This window comes from Anabrus simplex, chromosome 3, assembly GCF_040414725.1.
Source record: "Anabrus simplex isolate iqAnaSimp1 chromosome 3, ASM4041472v1, whole genome shotgun sequence".
Lineage (NCBI taxonomy): Eukaryota > Metazoa > Arthropoda > Insecta > Orthoptera > Tettigoniidae > Anabrus > Anabrus simplex.
Window position 1 is genome coordinate 82,197,452 of NC_090267.1, and position 21,612 is coordinate 82,219,063.

The 21,612-nt window shown below is 39.0% G+C and overlaps 1 protein-coding gene across 3 annotated transcripts in view; it reads right to left on the minus strand.

Annotated features, from left to right (window-relative positions):
* LOC136865996 (PTS-dependent dihydroxyacetone kinase 1, dihydroxyacetone-binding subunit DhaK) overlaps positions 1–21,612 on the minus strand; it is a 380,683-nt gene that overhangs the window by 149,258 nt on the left and 209,813 nt on the right. For all 3 annotated transcript variants that reach the window (XM_067142600.2, XM_067142599.2, XM_067142602.2), the window contains 2 exons: positions 7,761–7,846; positions 1,727–1,886 (listed from right to left, as the gene is read on the minus strand). In XM_067142600.2, the coding sequence (XP_066998701.2) occupies positions 1,727–1,886; positions 7,761–7,846 (246 nt within the window). The remainder of the gene's footprint in view (positions 1–1,726; positions 1,887–7,760; positions 7,847–21,612) is intronic.

The following is a 21,612-nucleotide window of genomic DNA, read 5'->3' on the forward strand; positions in this document are numbered from 1 at the left end:
TTTGTCATCCCTTGGGAAAGGAACATGATTTCCAACTCGGGTAAGAAAGAGCTGTCGCTACAGTTGTCTGATAACAGGAAAAAGCCTTGAATTCCTGAACTTCACAGGATAAGTTACACCTTCGGGGAGCAAGCTTTTAGCCTCAGGAATGTTCAGTTTTGCTTGCCGATTAGCAGCGAGAGTGCTGAATAACATAGTGAGCCTGTTTGTGCTTGTTTTTCCCACTCCATTCAGAAATTAAAAATGTATTTTTTGTTGAGTGGTACAGTGAAGGGTAGAGAATATTTGTCGCCTGATAGCCTACATCTGGATTAGGAACGTAATTGTGTGAAGTTGACTAGCATGGTGCACATTTGTTTTGTGACAGGCTAGTTTTGGATCAGAAAAAAGTCATGAATTTTCTTTTAGTGAAGACAAAATAAAAACGATAAGAAAGTGGACTGGCACCCACATCTTTTAAGCATGCAGAGGTGGCGCGAATGTTGAAATTCCCACTTCGAGTTCCGACTCAATCATTCAAGTTGGTTGAATCAAAGTTTTGTCGGATTTAAAATGGTGGCCAAAGTTTCAGTTGCGCATGGTTGAGGTCGAGTGTAACTTCCAATTCATTGTCTAAGAGTTTGACCAGAAAACAATCTTTAATAACCCACTGGTCCGTAATTAAAGGCTTGTACCACCATGTGTCTTAGAAAGAATGTGATGTGCAGTAATGCTTGATATTTTCATGGGTTCTTCTGGAAATGTTTTTATATTTGTTGTCTGGTGTTTTTCACACCTTTCAGTGCACTGCTGTTATTTTATAATTCCCAGTGGAAAAAGTTTCCGTATTTGTTGTCTTGATTTTTTCACATTTTAAAATATTCTCCTCTCATCTTTAGAAATGGTAGATATAGTTTTCACTGTACCCGTGGATACACAACCAAAAATGCCATCGTATCGGCAAAAATCGTATCTAGGGTTTCCATATACCTGTTGGATAGTTTTTATTCATATATTTAGTGCGTTTTTCTTGCTTAACACATTCTTTTTTGTTGTCCCAGCAGGAACATTTTAATGAGGTTTTACTGTATATGTGTTCCTTTTATTTTTTAAAATGGCATATGGCTGTTAATGCCGGGAGTGTCTGAGGACAAATTTGGCTCACTAGTGCAGGTCTTTCGATCTGACGCCCGTAGGTGAGCTGCGCGTTGTGATGAGGATGAAATGATGATGAAGACAACACATACACCCAGCCCCCAGGCCAGCAAAATTAACCAATGCTGGTCAAAATTCCTGGCCCTGCTGGGAATCGAAAATCGAACGCGGGACTCCTGTGACCAAAGACCAGGGCGCTAACCATTTAGCCATGGAGCTGGACGTTCCTTTCTTATTTTCCTCTCTCTCTCTCTCTCTCAGAGTTAGTTAGTCTTGAGAGAGAGAGAGAGAGAGTGTGTGTGTGTTTTTTTAAGTCATTTAAAAAAGAAACACTAGATAAACAACTGATAGGGAACCTGCCATCTGGGCGACAGCCTTACATGCAGATCACCGGTGACTAATTGATTGATACTCATACATTCAAATCAGTGAAATTAAATCATGGTTCCCTTCTGGAAACTAACTGTTTGAACAAAAATATAGTTATTACAGTTTCAGTATGAAAGAACAAAAGCTAGACCAGTTATACGTAATGGCGGTGGGGAGGTAGAGCTGCATGAAGAAAGAAGATGTGATATAGAAATACACTTACTGAGCTGTTGCTGAACAAGTCCACACATGAGCCACTGTTCGAGCTGCGACGATGCTCCCAAGTTATTCACAAGCACTGCCACATCTTCTCCCGATGACAGAGACAGGCTGCTAAGTAGGCGGTCCAACATCATCCCCACAACCTCATCTGCTGAGCAAACCTAGCAAGATTTTATCTCTTAATGATCAAATTAGTGCCTCTTTTATCTCACTTGGATTTATACAATTTGTTTCTAAAATACAGAGCAAATTTGCAGGTTTGTAATTGTAATTAGTAATTACTGGGGTATCAGTCTCTCTTGGAAGACATGCAACTAGCACTTTGTCAAGGGACGTACTTCATGCATGACGGTGACCCTGCATATTTTAGTCTATGTCTATGAGCATCTTAATTCATGTTATCCTGCTCTCTGGATAAGTTGAAAGGAACCAACTGCTTGGACTCCATGCTTGCATGATATAAACCCATTGGACTTCTTTGTGTGGGATACTTAAAGTTGATGATGATGATGATGATGACGATGATGATGACGATGATGATGATGATGATGATGATGATGATGATGATGATGATGATGATGATGTAATACATGACTATTGTGGAGATTAAAGCTACACTTCGTAGAAGAATTCTTCAGACTGATCGAGTGATATAACAGTAGGCAGTGTTGAGCATGTTCAGAGCGCAGTGAGACAACAAGCAGGAGCCTGCATTATGGCAGGGGGTGGGCATTTCTAACACATCTTGTGAGGTAACTAATAGCGTGCATCATTACATGAAATTCTAACTACATTCTACATTCTACATTCTACCAAAAAACATTCCAGCTTATGATGCTTTAGAGTCTGAAATCTTACAAATTATGAATTTCCAGATTTTTGTTTATATACAGTAACTTTCTTTTATTCTCTACATATGAAAAATCCAACCCTGCAATTTTGCTTGCTATTTTTGAAACACCCTGTGTAATAAATATATTAATTTTTGAAAGGATAGTGCAAACTTTTTAAACCATAACTGTCAACATAGAATGGACCTCTGCTTAAAGTGATAAGATCAGGCTAGAGAGGAAGAGAAATGTGCATAGTCAAGGATAGAGAAAATAGACAACATAACAAGACAAATATTTCAACACTATCAGTACCAGTATTTTTAAGTCAGAATTTGAAGTCAAATTTGAACACTGTTGATAACAATAGTGAACAGTCCAATAACAACTTGACTCTGATCAACATCTCTGTTGTGTTTTATATACCTCCTTGGCCTCTACATCAATCAGCGTAAAATTCCCGTAACCAGGGAACATTATTTGTACTTCCAATAGAGCATGCAGTGTATTCTCGTTCAAGGGTTCCAGACATACATTTCCTTTGGTTTGCTCCACATTTTCTTTCATTATCTCCCTCCCCTCCTCCTGCCTCCATTATAACTAAGCTTTTCCTCAACAAGAGAAAACGTACAACGGTTGTTGAAGTTGCACCACTAACAGACACCAGAAAAATGACTTTCACCTTAATTCGTCCAGATGTACCGTGCCTGATGTGTGAATGGGTGGGTAGGAGAAAGGGATCTGCGATCAGATGGCTTTCACTTGAACCATAAGGGTTAGTTAAGTTAGGGGGTTTGTTTAGAAGGATTATAAGAAGGTACATTCAGGGCAATGGGGAGGACTAGGAAGCAGTGATGAGAGTAGAGGGAGTGGAAGGCAAGTAAGGATGAAATAAAGTTGTTAAACTGTGAAACTATTGTGAAAATGAAAACCTACAACCTGTTTTCCAGTTATTGACCGGGTCAGGGATGTAATGAATGAAACATATATAGGCTGTTATTACAATGGGGTTGCCACTCCCAAGGTGATTTTTATTAATGAGTGATAAATGCGATGAAATGATAATGGAGAGTGTTGCTGGAATGAAATGTGACAGGGAAAACCGGAGTACCCGGAGAAAAACCTGTCCCACCTCCGCTTTGTCCAGCACAAATCTCACATGGTGTCACCGGGATTTGAACCACGGTATCCAGCGGTGAGAGGCCGACACGCTGCCGTCTGAGCCACGGAGGCTCTTGAAACTATTGTAATGAAAGGAATTAAATGATGTAATTTAATAAATAAATATATATATATATATATACCAGATATTATAATAGGAGTTGAATCATGACTAAGAAGAAGTATTAAGGATGTGGGATTTTTCTCCCAGCGCTGAAGTGTTTATCATAGAAAACTGAAAGGTGCGTAAGTATACATACTGGTGAAAGAAGAATTTGTAAGCTATGAAAAATTTAAGGATTTATTACTATTTTCTCCTCTGCACAATTTCCATACAGCTCCATCAGTTTCCATCTTTTGTGTAAATTCTTCCCAACTTTTCTTCTCTTACCAATTTCTTACACTTCCTTTTATTATCAAGATACTTCCTTTTGCTTTCTTCTTTTTATATACATCCATTCTTGTCATGCTTCCTTCTTTTCTTTCACTGCTTCTCTAATATTCTCATTCCACCATGGTTTCTCCTTTTCTTTTCCTCTTGTCAATGTTCTACCACAGGCACTGTCTGCCCCACTTACAAATGCCCTTTTGAAGTTGGACCGTTCATCTTCCACATTTCCTACGTCAGTCACTGGAATTTTTTGTTTCAGTATCTCCAGAAATTCTGGCTGTACATTCTTATCTTTTGATTTCCACACTTTTATTTTACTATCTCTTATCTCCTTTAATTTTTCCATTTTTCCCACTCTCAGTTTTGCTATCACAACTCTATGATCTCCATCAAATGCTTCTCCTGTAAAGCTGTTAATGTCCATCAACTGTCTGTGACTTGTCCTTTCCACCATGGTTTCTCCTTTTCTTTCCCTCTTGTCAATGTTCTACCACAGGCACTGTTGGCCCCACTTACAAATACCCTTTTGAAGTTGGACCGTTCATCTTCCACATTTCCTACGTCAGTCACTGGAATTTTTTGTTTCAGTATCTCCAGAAATTCTGGCTGTACATTCTTATCTTTTGATTTCCACACTTTTATTTTACTATCTCTTATCTCCTTTAATTTTTCCATTTTTCCCACTCTCAGTTTTGCTATCACAACTCTATGATCTCCATCGAATGCTTCTCCTGTAAAGCTGTTAACATCCATCAACTGTCTGCGACTTGTCCTTTCCACCAGAAAGTAATCAATTACTGATTTTATTCTTCTGTTACCCCAGCCATACCTTGTAAATTTTCCTGTCATTTTTCTTCCAAAACTATGTGTTACCCCCAATCATTCCATTTCTCTCACAAAGCTCAACTAGTTTATCTCCTTCATTCCTTTTCGTATATCAATATGGTTCAATTACTTCTTTCTTTCCTTGTCTTTTGTTTTCCACCTCTGTATTTAAGTCTCCTATGATAATCACTTCTCCATCAGTTTTCTCCTTTTCTAGTTTCTCCAGGAATTCCTCAATATCCTCCTCTTTGTTCCCTGTCTGTATTGTATACACTTGTATGAAGTCCTTCACTTCATTCCTCATTTAGTCTAATTTTTGTTATCCTGTCGCTGATGTACTCCACCATATCCAACATACTTCTCCAGCTATTTTGAAATTATCAGGCCCACTGCATTCCTTACCTCTCTGCCACCACTCCAATATAGTGTATATCCTTTCCTCGTTCTCTTCTTTTCTTTCCCCTTCCACTTAACATTGCTCGGCCCCATCATTTCTGTATCCTCTATCTCCATAAAATCCACCACTTCTTCTGCCTTTACCGTCAGGGTCATAAGGTTGATTAAGTCCACCTTCATAATGTTCGCTACTGGTTGCCCATTTTTCTCAATTCCCCCAGTGTCCAGGAAACTGCACGTTGCTTGCAGCAGGGTATGCCCGAACCTTTTCCAAGGTAAGTTCCGAAGTACCATGTCACACACGGGCTATTATTACAGTGGGGTTACCACTCCCAGAGGCATTTTATATCTACTGCCAAGGTATAACTTTAGGCTGTACCTCAGGAGAACAGATGCCTTTTGCAACTGCTTCTCTGAAGTACAGACATTGCTGACAGGAGAAAGTTCTTCCATTTTATCTGCCGTTGGAACTAGAATCCATCTAAACCATTGACCATGTTCTTTTTCATGGTGAATTTACAGTATATGTCATTTTCTACACAAAGGTTTCACCTAGCCTCCAAAGGGAGGGCTTTTCTGCCCATAGGTGCTGGTCCCACTTTGGGTGCCAAGTTTTGTATGACCGCTTGAGCCTCAGCCAGATAGTCGCAGGTCGTACCATCTACTGTCACATACAGTGGCAGGCTGATCCTGATCTGACCAATCACGTGATGTGTATTACCTGTTGGTTCTAGCTGAAGAGAGATTACTTAATGGTTACTTTACAGTTTAAACTGGTTTAAAAATACTGTATTTCTCTGAATCCAAGACGAATGTTTCTCTCAGAATTTCATGTTAAAAATCAAGGGTAGTTTTGCATTTGCGACCTAACAGTAATGAACACCACTGGTAGCTACCACGGTTACCATGCTGCTTCCCTTCACACCCCTCCCCATGCAAATGCACAAAACTTGTTTATCATCAACGCCTGCGTCTTTATTATACATCGCTAGCCGCAGCAACTGGTTGTACAGTCCCTCCATGTAACGTCACTGGTTTCTCGGAAAATAGTGAAGAGAGAATGACATTTTACAAGCCTCCACAGAAATGTTTCCGAAATCCACATGTCATCAAAATATTACTCTCTTGAGCTAATTGCAAGGTCGAACATGATGTACTTCCGAGCCCCAGCTGTGCAGTAAATGTCGTTCAAATTGGAGTAGAAAGGATGCGACCCTTTGAATTCTTAGAAAGGCCTTGGCTACTCAGTGGCAGAGTTATAATGCGTCTGCTGTAATGCTTAGTAAAAGTAACAGTTTTATAGACGGAGGAATATTTTCGTGATAGATCGTCATATTGTAGTGCCACGTGGAACAGGTATTGCTGGCAAATTTTCAACAAATTCTCATGGATATTATGATGCTAGTTTTAAGTTAATGGTTATTAAACACACGGAATGAGGAATAATTTTTCAGCCACAAGAAAGAATGGCATAACTAACGCCAATGTTTGGTATTAGTGTGAAGACAAAGATAGCTTCAAAATGCATACTGTACAAAAAATGCATTCAGTGGCCCGCAGCAAGGACACTTTAAAGACGTCGAACATGAAATTGTGAAGTATGTGTGCAGAAAAACGCAAGGGTGAATGACCATAACATGGGGCATAAAACTCGTTGACCTTCAATATCCGCGTCTTTGTTATACATCGCTAGCCTTTGAAGCCAACCAAAATGACATCCGGTTGTACCCTATGCTTAGTAAAAGTAACAACTTTATAGACAACAGCAATATTTTCCTGATGGATCGTCGTATTGTAGAGACATGTGGAACAGGTATTGCTGACAAATTTTCAGTGGGTTCTCATCGATATTATGATGCCAATTTTAAGTTTGAACATGTGGAAATAAAGAATAATTGTGCAGCTGCAAGAAAATATGCCATAACTAAAGCCATGGCATGAAGACAAAAATTGTCTAAAAATGCATACTGTACAAGAGAAGTATTCAGTCGCCCGCAACAAGGATGCTTTAAAGAACTTGAACATGAAATTGTGAGGTATGTGCACAAAAAATGCAAGGTCTGAATGGCCATAACACGAGATGCGATGCGAATGCAGGCTCATAAAGAAGAATTCCCTGAACTTTCAAAGGCACTATCAGATACCTCTAATGAAAATGATTAAGGAAGTAGGTAAGGTTTACATGATATTATGTGCATAAATTTATTTCTAAAATTAAATTTCTTATGAATAAAATTATGATTTCACAAAGCACTTTTTAAGCCTGATTTAATGTTTTTGAAGGAAAAAGTGGGGGTCATCTTGGATTTGGAGAAATACGGTACTTCCTGTTGTGACTGTAACAATATAAAGGGCCAAATAATCTATGTTTAAAAGCACTGATTGATAAACCATCCTGAACACCTGATATAGGCCTAATGATCAGACAATACCTTGAGTCTCTCAATGCCTGCTTCACCGTGCACTCCTAGTCCCAGCTCCATCTCGTCTTCCTGGAGGGTGAACAATGGGCCAGCACCTGCAATAAGAAAAAAACATGTTGTAAAACAGCAATTTTCATTGTACAGCATGTCAACAAAGGTGGGAAGTAATCAGGGGGGCGCACACAACACCCGTATGAATATATGCCCCACAGTCGATCGCTTACCAGCTCTGTTGTAGTTATTAGCCAGAATCGGGGTAGAGTTCATATTTAAGATTAAGTTTGAAGCCAAGCCTGCTATTACAGACACTGCACTACTTCGCCAGTGTGTGGAACAAGGTTGCCATCGAATGTGTGTAATGCGTGGAGTGTTTGAACTTGTCCAACAATTCAGGCAAATGAAGAACATTTTGAGCTCTTCTTATATTAAAATGTGCCAACGGCCGTAGCCGTGTTGAAACACTGGATCCCATGAGATCTCCGAAGTTAAGCAACATTGGGCGTGGTCGAAAAGTGGATGGGTTGCCACGCACTGTTGGTGGGGGTAAGGGAATGGAGGAGCGGAAAGGAACTGACCACCCTACCACATGTAAACTCCGGCTCTGGCACATCTCTGCGGAGGTTCGGACCTGCCTTCGGGCAGAACACACCCTTACGTTACCTTTATATTAAAATGCAGTATCCTTGCTGATACACCAAAATGGCAACAGCTACTCAACATGGAATGTGCCAGGTGAGACTATTACCAATACTTCCTGTAAAAAGTTGGCAAGTCTGTAACTTGCAAACGTTCAACAGTAGGGCATATGTTCATATGGACCTTTTGTGTTATTTGGTGGTATACTATCGACCTCTGAGTACTTCCCACATGTTGGGAACACCCTATATTGATCGTACACTTATGAATGGTATTAAAAGACGTCTTTTCAGTCAGTGGTATTAACCACTGCAAGTTCCGAAATACTTATCTTTGATCACTCACATAAACAAAATCTGTGAACTTCAGATCAACTATTCCAAGCTTTAAATGGGATCAAGATGTGCCTCAATGAAACAATTGTTCTTCAAGTAACACCTCCATCAGTCCATATCTATCAAATATGATCTAAGTTCTATTATTGATCTATCAATTTAAATGTACAAAATCGCCCCAAAAGAGCGTCAAATCTCTCACACCTTCACTCACTCACAATTGCAAAAAGACGTCGACAATGATGTGAGAAGGACACTAGATGGTATGATGTTAAACGGGATGAAAAGTTAGGTTTTAAGTTTCACCAAAAGGAAATGTCATGTCATTTTCAATTCCAATGTTGGTATGGTGAAAGTCCTTACAGGTGTTAATATAAGAAAACATCTTTACTGGAACAATCACAATAATGAGGTTGTAAACAAAGGTTAGAGAACTCTCTCTACATGTGGTTGATTTAGAGGTTTTAGTAAGGATGTAAAAGAGAGGGTGTATAAGTCTCTGGTAAGACTCCAATTAGAGGATTACTTGATACCAGAAGTGGAAAAGATCCAAAGGAAAGCAGCACAATATGTTCTGGGTGATTTCCGACAAAATAGTAGTGTTGCAAACTATCATCCTCATGATCCGTATCGATGTGATATAGAATTGAAATAAATAAATCAATGATTCCAACTAACTGATATTATTTATTTGCCTATGGCAAACTAAAAATTGTAGTACATATTTCATCTAGCGAAAAGACATCATCAGCTAAGGCTCGTTTAGGTGTACTATTTACAAGAAGTAAGGACATATTAATCTCTTCTTAATCCTAAAAATATATTTGAAAACCTTAAAAGTAATTAACATATCGCAAACTAAAGGAATGGTTGAAACTATCAAATAATGCCTGATCAAATGGGTAAAATTCCTGAGCAGCAATATGGCTTTAGCCAAAGGTCTGCACTTCAAGCAATTAAGTAGGTACTCTCAAGCATTTGAGATGCACTAAGAAGGGGAGTTATGTACACAATTTTCAATGACTACACTAAAGCTGGTTCAATGACTACACTAAAGCTGGAGGAAAATGTTAAGGATTCCTTGGACAGCTCATCGCACGAACACATCAATCCTGAACCAACTTCAGATAAAAGTTTGTCTATCGTGTAAGGTCTCTCAACGGATTGTACGCTACTTTGGACATATAATGTGCTGAGATGGTAGTCTACAAAAGCTGATTGTTGAGGGCAAAGTCCAGGGAACCAGACAACGAGGACGAATACCAACGCGATGGATTGACATGGTGAACGGCCCCCTACAGTGTTCCCTCAGAGTAACCACATTGAAAGCTTTAGATAGGGAAGAATGGCGGAGTATGGTTCATCGGCTAGAGGGCTGAATATTATGATAGTCACGACGCCTCAGTCATGAGGCAAAACGATGAAGAAGACACTAAAGCTGCTTGTCCACTGGAAACGACTACGCGTGATTAAAAGATCAGACGACTACGTGCATACTAGCGCGACTGATCCCAAAGCGAAGATTGTAATGGAACCGCATCCACTGCAGGCGACCTCGAGCAGCCGACTTCACACGACTATAGCAGACAACAGGCGACAAGTGACAGACCCCCCTTGAATGGGATTTGCCGCTTGTAGTCACCTGAACTCCATGGTACCTGCAAGCATTTGGTTGTCTGTCATCATCATATGCAACATTATTTTTATTATTACTACAGTATCAATTAACATCTGTCATGGATGTAGATAGTGAAAAGTTCATAAGCGTGCTTTATGAAAGAACACCCCCTATGGAATATGAAAGATAAACGCTGTCATTCTCAAGATATACAACGCAAACTATTGTCAAAAGTTGCAGGGGTGAGTGGGTGTTGATAACAGTAAGTACTTTTGTTTGTTTGTTTGTTTGTTTGTTTGTTTGTTTGTTTGTTTGTTTGTTTGTTTGTTTATATGCCAGGCTGAGTAGTTCAGACGGTAGAGCGCTGGCCTTCTGAGCCCAATTTGACAGATTCAATCCTGGCTCAGTCCTACATGCAGGAAAAAATTCCCGTACATCAGCATCTCTAAAAACCATAAAAATGTAGTTGGCGGGACATGAAACAATAACTTATTATTATTATTATTATTATTATTATTATTATTATTATTATTATTATTATTATTATTATTATTATTATTATTATTATTATTATTATTATTATTATTATTATTATTATTATTATTATTATTATTATTATTATTATTATTTTTATAATTTTAGTATGGTAACATGTGAAGTTCCTGTTGCAATATAAAATGAAAAGGAAATGAAAAAAAAAGCACTTTTAAGTGGAAACAGTACCTAAATATTTTCAATTATTCAGTTTGTGTTCACGGAAGTATGCTACAAATTTGTCACTGATGCACATAAGCATTAGTAACATTTGTGTGTTCGCCTAGTAAAGCAAATCTGGTGGGTGCACCACTGGTTTCTGATTGTGATTGTTGATGTAATAATGCCACAGCTTGTCGTTCACCTTCTTTAATACTTTTAATAACTTGACAACGCCTACTACAGAAACTCACACAGACCTGTACGGAGTACAGATATCAACTGACAGTCGTGCGAAGTCGCCTGCAATGGATGACCCCAGTCGCGTATAGTAGTATGAATCAAAGTCGCCTGTAGTCACCTGATCACATAGTCGTGCCTAGTCACTTCCAGTGGACGAGCAGCCTAAGGCATGAGATACAGTGGACAGGAATATACTTCTCCAGAAGTTTACAGCCATACTAGGACATGGAAACAATTTCCTACCAATAGCAAGCATCTTGCAATATATCATCCGAATCATCAATGATGGATTAAGCAGCTCAGAAGGCATCATCAAATTAACAATGTTTTACAAGGAGATCCTATGAGTTCTATTATATTCAACCTTTTAATCCATAAGGTAGTGGAAATGATGGATTCATCACAGATGGAATTATTCTTTCATGCATATAAAACACTTTTCTCCACGCAAGGCATTGCATTAGACCAGGCAATAGGCAGACTAAACTTATAGTCTGAGTATAACAAACTAGATATAAAATGTCACCGGTGGTGAGTTGAAAGAATCGGTGGAATGAGTTAATACTGAAGATTTATTATGAAACCGTCATTGAAAGACATTTTTGAAGAATTCAATTGAAGATTTCTTTTGTGTTGCTGTAAATTTATGTGTTTTATTTCTGGTGAAAATTTGTATATTTAAAGAATTTTCAGGACTTACAGGAAAGACTGTGAACTGTTGATATTTAATAATCTTTATGAGTGTTAGAAGATATTGATATTGGAGATCTCCAGTAATATGTCTGTTGTAACACACTTTTTGTATCACCCTATAGTTGCCACGTGGAGGCTTCGATCACGAAATCGCTGAGTTTCGCAATCGAAACCTCTAGAATAAATTTCCCACATTACCATATATGGTGCTGTAATGCCATTGACAAAAATAACATTAATTTGTATTGGTGAAACTTCGGGTCGAATCATAGGTAGCTTCCCTGATTGGCTGTTTGAGTATTTCCCAATTTCCGGCCTTTTGGCTCCTTAGCAGGAGCAAGGCTCTGTTCAGCGTCTTTGGTTTTCGTACGTATTAACGATCGGATGCAGCTTGTTTAGGTGGTCCGCTCACCGGCTCCAGCCATCCCGGGGTAAGCATGTTTTCTTTTCTCAAGTGTTAAATTAAAATGTAAATTCATTTGTTCAGACTTTACCTTAGACCCTGGTTTTCACCGTTTTGATTTTGTAATGCCTTAGTTCATCAGCTAGGCATATCCTTTGTTTTGGAGGCAATTCCTTTAATTAACCTTTTATGTAAATGTAAACTTAATTTTTTTCTTACGAGTTGCCTCCAGTAATTCCGCGTCAGGTTAGCGTACTGTTGAGCTATGCGTCCCTCACTGATGTGTATTAGGAGAGGACTCCCCCTCTATAGGCCTCTGCGCTAGATTTAATTTCCGTTGTTTCCTTTCCTTGTAACATTTTTAGATTACGTTGTAAGATGTTTGTAATTATGTCATATTCCCCATTAAATTTTCATTGTAAATTTCAACATCGAACTTATGCTCACTTATTTAAATGTAATTGTAATTTGTGTAAATATTCACTTTTCTGAAGAACTACCGATAGGACCCTCGTGGTTCGATTTAATTGTTTTTTATTGATTATTTTATCCTTTCAATTGGTATTTTATACCTTTCTTGTTAAAATTCTTCAATGTGAGTAAATTAGACTAAAGGGAAAATGCTCTCACGTTTCTTTCCCTACAACGTCACGTAAGATCTCGTCCTTTGTAGGGTTTGCCAGCCTGCTTCCCATATATCCTTTCTCTAGTTGTCATGTTGTTTATCCTGCGAAGCCACGTGTTCTCAAAATCAAGGGTTTGACAGCAGCATAGGTCCTACCCTTCCAAGGGCCCAGCTCAGACTGAATACTTTCGCCCTCCACTCGCATGGGCGCGCTGTTGTACATCACGTCACTCACCCTAAGCCCACGTGACGAATACGGCAGCTCCTATTGGTAGAAACATCTCCCGATTGCTATTGGTCGATTTGAGTTTGACAACTTGGACCACGTGGGACTACCACGTTTTTGACGTTTGTGACATTTTGCTTCACTTTGATTTGTATGCGTATATCTGTTATCTTCGTTTGCATGTTTGAAGAAAAAGTACAAGATATTTGAGGTAAGCATCCTTACTGTTCTTGTTTTACTAATCTCCTGAGGCCAGAACATGAAAACATACCACACCAAGGCAAATGAATTTCAGATAATTTGAAACATAAGTGCGGCCAGTATCCAGTATTCGGGAGATAGTAGGTTCGAACCCCACTATCGGCAGCTCTGAAGATGGTTTTCTGTGGTTTCCCATTTTCACACAGGCAAATGCTGGGGCTGTACCTTAATTAAGGCCACGGCCGCTTCCTTCCCAGTCATAGCCCTTTCATGTCCCATCGTCGCCATAAAACATATCTGTGTCGGTGCAACGTAAAGCCAATAGCAAAAAAAAAAAAAAAAAAATTGAAACATAATCGCCTAGGCCTAAATTTTCTGTTTATTTTATCGTATTGTTTTAATAATGTTTGTGGATATTCCATTCTATTTTTAAATAAAATCATATTAAAAAGATACTAGGCCGCAGGAGGTTAAGTAAGTTAATAAGTTAATGATTGATAGTTGCTATTATTTTTGGCTGTCACCTTTTTATTATCTTTCTGCATGGTGGTTGATATGATAGTTACATAAGCCTACTTGAAACAGACACCTTAAAATTCAATTGATGTACTGTTTTATTAGGCCTATGTCTGATAGGTCACTATCGTTTTGATAGTATTGATATTAGCAGTAAAAATATAAACTGATTACAGTGTCCTTAATTATTTTCTTCTATTTCTTTTCATGTCTCAGACCATGCACAAAAAGTGTCAGATCTGTGGAATTTACACAGATAGCGAAGAAGGCTGGCAACAGGGAATCTTATTTCATCATTTCCCTGTTGCTAGACCTAACATTTGCAGAGAGTGGTTGGACATCGTGGGGGTCGAACGGTTGCGGCAGCTTCCTCCGAAGCAGCTGAGGAACCGCACTGTGTGTTCAAGGCACTTTCGTCACTTCAGGTATCCAGGACCCCTATCAAGGATGCTGTATAAAGATGCTGCCCACATGTCCACAGCAACCGATTGGGACGCCTAAGTCCACTGTAACATGATTTGTAAGGAGCAATAGAACACTAGAAGTTCAACGTACTTTGTTATAACTTGTTCATGATAATAACATTCAAATAGTTTAATTGTGCAGTTAATATTTACCTGTCTGATGTTATTGTTAATGCCCTGAGGGGAACGAATTGAAATTTATATTCATATTGAAGTTTTATGTAGTATTCCCCACCCGGCTACTCATTCTTGCCACCCGCCTGACAAACATTTCTGGGGAGAACACTGGTGCTAATGTTATTAATGTTAATTTTACATTCAAATTAAACAATTTCAGTTTATGAATGCTAATGATTGTTTATCAATATATTTAATTTTGTATTACAAAACACCCAACAAGTATGCTGTGCAGTGTGGTCATGTATCTATGAAATTGCGCTTGGGCAGTGGTGGGTTCGAACCCCGCTGTCAGCTATCTTGAAGATGGTTTCCCTTCTTTGCAATAGGCAGGCAGATACTAAGGCCATACCTTAATTAAGGCCACAGTTGCATCCTTCTGAGGCCCATTCCATCGTTGCCATGAATCGGTGATATATGAGCCTCATAGGCAAAAAAATGAGATCATTATGAAGCCCAGAACGTCATTATAATTGTTCATAAAGGTCGAAAACAAGTATGTTCAGTTCATGTTAATTCAAAATATGCCATACATCTGCATGTTTCAGACTCCCATTTGTCTTAATTGCATTAATGACTTTTATAAATTCCTGCTCTACAGTTGTTATATAATCAAACACTTTATTTAAACTTCATGGGACATATATTATTATCATTAAAATTAGTATTACTATTAATATTATTATAGGGAGATTAAGTACAGCATGAAGCATATCTGCTAAATGGGAAGTGCAAAACTGTAATGTGGAGTTATTTTCAAGAGCAATAAACATGTGGTTTACTGTACACATAGTCTGTTCCTTTATATGAGATCATCATTTGTGTATAATTGTATGATAATAATCAAATACTGAAGTGGAAGTGTCGTGTGATATTGTGTGAATGATTTGTGTAAAGAAGTCATAGTTTTGGTTAAGCATCCATTTCTACCAAAGGAGGTTTCACTGAAAATCTCATATTTTGGAGAAAATTTCTCATCAGAAGACAGGAAATATATCCTCTCTTATTTGCAGTTTGTATGCACATCCTCCTATACAAAAATATGTACTGGTATGTATGCAATGTCCAAGTAACTAAATTAATATTTGTGAATTTTGTGATGTTGGTAACCCATTCATTTGATGTGATGGTAACAGTTGAACAAACTTTCCTTATCATAGTACCATACTGGGCGAGTTGGCCGTGCGGTTAGGAGCGCACAGCTGTGAGCTCGCATCCGGGAGATAGTGGGTTCGAACCCCACTGTCGGCAGCCCTGAAAATGGTTTTCTGTGGTTTCCCATTTTCACACCAGGCAAATGCTGGGGCTGTACCTTAATTAAGGCCAAGGCTGCTTCCTTCCTATTCCTAGGCCTTTCCTGTCCCATCATCGCCATAAGACCTATCTGTGTCTGTGCAACGTAAAGAAACTAGCCTTATCATAGTTGTCCCCCTGTGGGTAGGGGCAGTAGAATAACAGCCCCGGCATCCTCTGCCTGCTGTAAGAGACGACTAAAAGGGGTCCCATGTGGGCTCTGCACTTGGGAGCTTGGGTAGGCGACCACGGAGCCCTTAATTGAATTTTGGCATTGCTTCCGCTTACTTGCGCCAGGCTCCCCACTTTCATCTATCCTATCTGATCTACCCCGATCACCACCTGTTCTTTTCTGCCCCCGATTGTATTATGTATGGAGGCCTAGGGAGTCTTATTTTCCCTCCATGGCCCTGGTCTTCCTTAGCTGATACCATCATTTTTCCTAGTGTCGGCCCCCTTCCATTTCTTCTATGGTTGCCTAGTTGTACTTTCTCTTAAAACAATGACCTAGATGTTAGGCCCTTTTAATCAACAAGCAGCATCATCATCTTAAGCAAGGAGATTTGTGGTGAGGGCAAGATGTTTGGTGGCCATGACATATACTAGGAACTGTCCCATCATTCGCCTTACTGCAGGCGAAAGGAAAACCATTCTCAGGACAGCCAGTGGTAGGGGAACAGCCCATTTCTGTGTCCCAAATGCAGAGGTGTAGAAACACGGTGGAACCATTGCCACCCCTCCTCTGCTTGGTTGGCTGGTTGGAGTGCATGCTGTCAGACCACAGATCAGCCTACTCTGCAATCACCAACATAGATTTCTGCCTTCAATATACAGTAGGTACAAATGGCACTGTCTGAAGTGAGTTTCCACTGTCTTCAACTGGCATTTCGTCTAGGTCACAGCAAAGTCCCTTGCACACCGTAATGTTGTGGAAGTAGCAGCATATTGTTCATAATACTGTACTAAATTAGCAAACAATTCCTTGGACATAGCTCTTAATAGGTGGAGCTATGTTGTGACTTGGCATGGGAATGTTTTGTGCTGGATCAGCTGCCATATTATTGTATGTAGATCCTGATGCTACATATTTCTGTCAATTTATTGGAACTCCTCTCCTGTGGATGGACTGAAAGGAAGCATTATTTGTACCTCCTGCATGTTGTAAGAGGGAACAATCACAGAATCTGTAAGGGCTCTCTTGTCTTTTAAACCCTCAAATACCGGGCGAGTTGGCCGAGCGCATAGAGGCGCGCGGCTGTGAGCTTGCATCCGGGAGATAGTAGGTTCGAATCCCACTATCGGCAGCCCTGAAGATGGTTTTCCGTGGTTTCCCATTTTCACACCAGGCAAATGCTGGGGCTGTACCTTAATTAAGGCCACGGCCGCTTCCTTCCAACTCCTAGGCCTTTCCTATCCCATCGTCGCCATAAGACCTATCTGTGTCGGTGCGACGTAAAGCCCCTAGCAAAAAAAAAAAAAAAAAATAAACCCTCAAATATATTCATGATTCCATCCTTTTCTATGTAGCAGAAAAATTTAGATATATCCTACTGTCACATAAAATAGAACATTTTTTATTGTAAATAGTGTAGATCAATGAATACAAGGGATGCATACAATTTTGTAGCTTGACATTGTTTATCATCTAAACGCAGATGACTGATTGAATGATATGTTGTGTTTTGGTGCAGTATGTAGGAACAGAGTATGTGCTATCATGTCTTGGTTTCTTCAAACACTACTCTGGCAGAGATTTGCCATCCTCTAGTAGATGCAAAAGAAGTACAAATCTCAATATTTCTGAGTGTGTGGCCCTAGGTGCCTCTTTTGACAGACTGAAAGATGTATCATATAGTAAGTTCCTTGGGAAAATACAAATGGTGTTGCTGAAAACTTTTGCAATGTCAGTGCAACGTTAGACTGCAATAAGAGAGAAAAGTATTATGTTGTACCTTGTCAGTTCCAGTCTTTCTTTCATAAATGAATTATTTTGTATTTGTGTTGTATTGAATAGTTTTCTGGCTGATGAATATTAATTGATGATTAACACTGCTGAATGTAATGTCATGAGATTATGATATACTATGATCACTAAAACTTTTGTGCAAATTTCTACAAAATTTTATACCTGTAACACTGTGGATAGTAGGTACAATATAGCTCCATAAATCAAAAGATCATGTTTCATTTCAATTTACCTTTGAATCCTACAAACTCCATCCTTAGCATATGAGTTTCCTTTCATCATTTTGGTTCCTGTGTATGGTTTTCTTTCTTACATTTTATTTATATTTTATTTCCTGCATAAGTGGCATATCTTGATACTATTAACTGTTACAGTTGGCTTAAGTAGTGTTAAAGAGGACTGATATACGAGGGGATGTTAGTGTCTATTTCTGTCATAGGTCTTCATCTGAGATAAGGATTGCCAATCCCACTCACCTTCTGGTCACCTCCTTCCTCCCTTTGTGAGTTAGCTTCCTTTTTCCTCAGCAGAAACAAACAAAAGCACCACAGCAAGGCCAGTCACTCCCATCCTTCATGGCTTTGTGAATTAGTAAAAATAAGATATAGCTCCATAAATCAAATAATTATAACAAGCAGCATAAGCTGGTAAGCTTCTTTTCTCCAGCAAAAACATTAATAATAATAATAATAATAATAATAATAATAATAATAATAATAATAATAATAATAAAAAAGCACAGGCCAACCTCCAGGTGTATTGTTGTTCAGAATGCAGTATTTCAGAAAAAGGTAACAGAAAGAAGGAAAGAAAGAAAAGGAAATGAAAGAAAAATATAAGAGAAATAAAACAAAGAAAAAATATATTTAATATAATATTTAAGAGTGGAGGGGGGACGAGAACCTGGGGACCCTCCGCGCGCTAAACGATTTAAATCACCCACCCGGTAATTTTAGTTCAGCCCTGTTTACACTAGAGGCGCTAGTGTGCAATTCCTGGCGATCTTTGAGCAGCCGTTGTGTACAGAAGTGAAAAATAACGTTGAGAGTCATCTCTTACTCATTCTCTTTGCTCAAAATTAAAACGTTTTTCCGAGTGTATCATCGGCTGACGTTATTCTTTCAGTTTTGTTATTTTGGATTATTAAATCATTACTTGTTTTATATGTACCTTGTATTATGTGCTCTCAACTGTAAAAGGGGGCGGGGGTTACATCTGTTAGCTGAGGCGTGGTTGTAGAAGAAAGAGATGCGTGAGCAGTAACCCTTAACTAACCTAAAATAACCTGGTATCAACTCCTAACGTAATTTCTTGTTAACATGTCTCGAGTGGTCCCTGTTCCGTTCCATTTGAGGAAGGAGGAATTAGTTTACGAACATCGTATTCGTAAATTGAATTCGACAGGAAGGGTTAGGGATGTTTGTTAAAGCAATCGCTTAACGTAACAATAGCCATACCCAACCTATCAACAAACGAAGTGTGTACATCTTTGACCCTTGTTAAAGATAAATTTACCGAATTTGAAGCTATTCTTTTGTCCTTTTGTTCCTCTAAACCATCCAATGCTCAGTTAATATGTGTGGAAGCCCAAGTCCAGCATTACGTGGACAGGATTTGCGACCTGTTAACTCTTAATTTAACTATAAATGAGCAACAGGAATGTGAGCTGTTGTTATCAAAATTATCTGGGATTTTTGATAAAATTGTAGGCTTGCTAGAAGGCAATGCATCATCTAGCTCCAGTTCTGTAGTTGATGTGTCTGCTCCATCTGAAACTTGTAACAGTGAAACCATCTCTTTATCTACTGCTTCACAATTTAGTAATGTGGTAACTTGTAATAATGTTCCCCTGCAATCTTCTCCTATTATATTTACAAGTGCTTCTCTGCCTGTGAATAATGCCAGTGATGCTTCTTGTACACAAGTTGGTATGCCTACCGTTCCTATGGGAACTGTAAATTCTACTGTGTCTTTATCTCAACCTTCAGTTGTGACCCAAGTTGTTTCTCTTCCTACTGTGCAAATGTATCCCCATATCTAAGTGTCACCCGTAGCAAATGCTTCGGTGGTGTCACAAATGTGCGAGAATGTTTTGCAGATGTGAATATTTGTGCCAGTTTCGATGCAATCTAGCTGTGGTCCTAACCTCACTTTTAGTACACCCACCCTTTCCCAGGGGCGTTCAAATCAAGATTTCTATACAACTGTGATGCCTTCTCTTAATCAATCCAGTCCTGTTTAGGTACCTACTACGCCTGCTGTTTCTCAAATGTTTGCTAATTTACCTCACCCGTTAACTGCTCTATTTAAGGGCGTATCTAAGTTTACCGCTAATTCAATCGAAGAGATTCTTACATTTCTGTGTTTCTTGGTTGAATTTAAAGATCAATGTATAGTATATGCTTTAAGTAGTGATAATTTCTTCCAAGTTTTATATCCACATGTATCTGGAGCTCTTTCTGAGCATGTCATAAGAGCCATTTCTGAAAAGTGGACAGTTGACCAATTTCACGCGCATGTGCTTGAGTTCTTTATTCCTTCCCTGCTTTGTCTTCCTTGGTGCAAAAGCATTATTTCCGTGTACAGCATTTGAATGAAACATTATCTGAATATATTCAGGACATTAAGTTCAATACCAGGATTTTTATGCTCAACTATTCTGAGTCTCAAATGGTTGCTAGCATTGTTGAGGGTCTTGCACCAAATTATCGGTCGTATCTTGCTCTGTCACCACGACCCGCTACGTTCGCTCAATTGGAAGCTATCACTGTTTCTGCTGAAGGCATTAGGTATGCTGATCAGCTACGCGTTGTGTTAGCTCCTCCTCCTATGAGCATGTCTTCTCAGGTCACTAGTGCCGTTTCTTCTCCGTCCAAGCCACGTAATTTGCGTGCATGCTACAATTGTGGCTCCACTGATCATTTCCAGCGGAATTGTCCTAAGATTGGGACCTTAGGCAATTCAAAACCGTCCATGAGTGGTCAACTTCAAAATTTCCAAAGGAATTGTCCTAAGATTGAGCCCTTAGGCAATTCAAATCCTAACATGAGTAGAGTGTCTTCCTCCACTAATTCTTGCAGATACTGTGGGTCAGGTAGACATTTTTCTAGACAGTGTCCTTGCAATTCTTCCTGTTCTGGGCGTTCTGGTAATGGCAGTGCCAGATGACTAACCGCCAATTCTTCTGCAAAACCTTATAGTGTACTTTCATGTTTCGTCTGTTATCGCTGTCAGTTAGATGACAACTTAACCAATCCTGTAGTTGATAATAAACCTGTATTTGACCCAAGTGTCAATTTCCCGCAATCTTGTGGTAGTTCTGCTATTCCTCCGTGTAAATTACCTTACATATGCCTAGAAGTGAATAATGAACCTGTTTGTGATTTAGTGGATTCTGGAAGTAGCCTCACCTTGATGAATGAAAATTTGTATAACTCTGTAAAATCTGTTTGTATGTTCCCTTCTTTAAAACCTGTGTCTTTAACCTGCCATACGGCTAACTCTAATTCATTGAATGTGATTGGAATTCTGAATATCAAAATTAGAATCCGTAATTTCACGTGGAAAATGCCTGTGCTAGTGGCGAGAGATTTATCTTATCCTTTCATTCTGGGTGCAAATTTTACTGCCAAAACAGGTATGATTTTGGATCTTCAGTACAACGAGTTCCAGTTTAAATTTTTTGTTAGAGTCTTTAAATTGTGTAGTCATTCTCCTATTCTTCCTTATCATGTCAGTGCTGTCCCTGAGGATACGAGTGAACCCAAAGCAT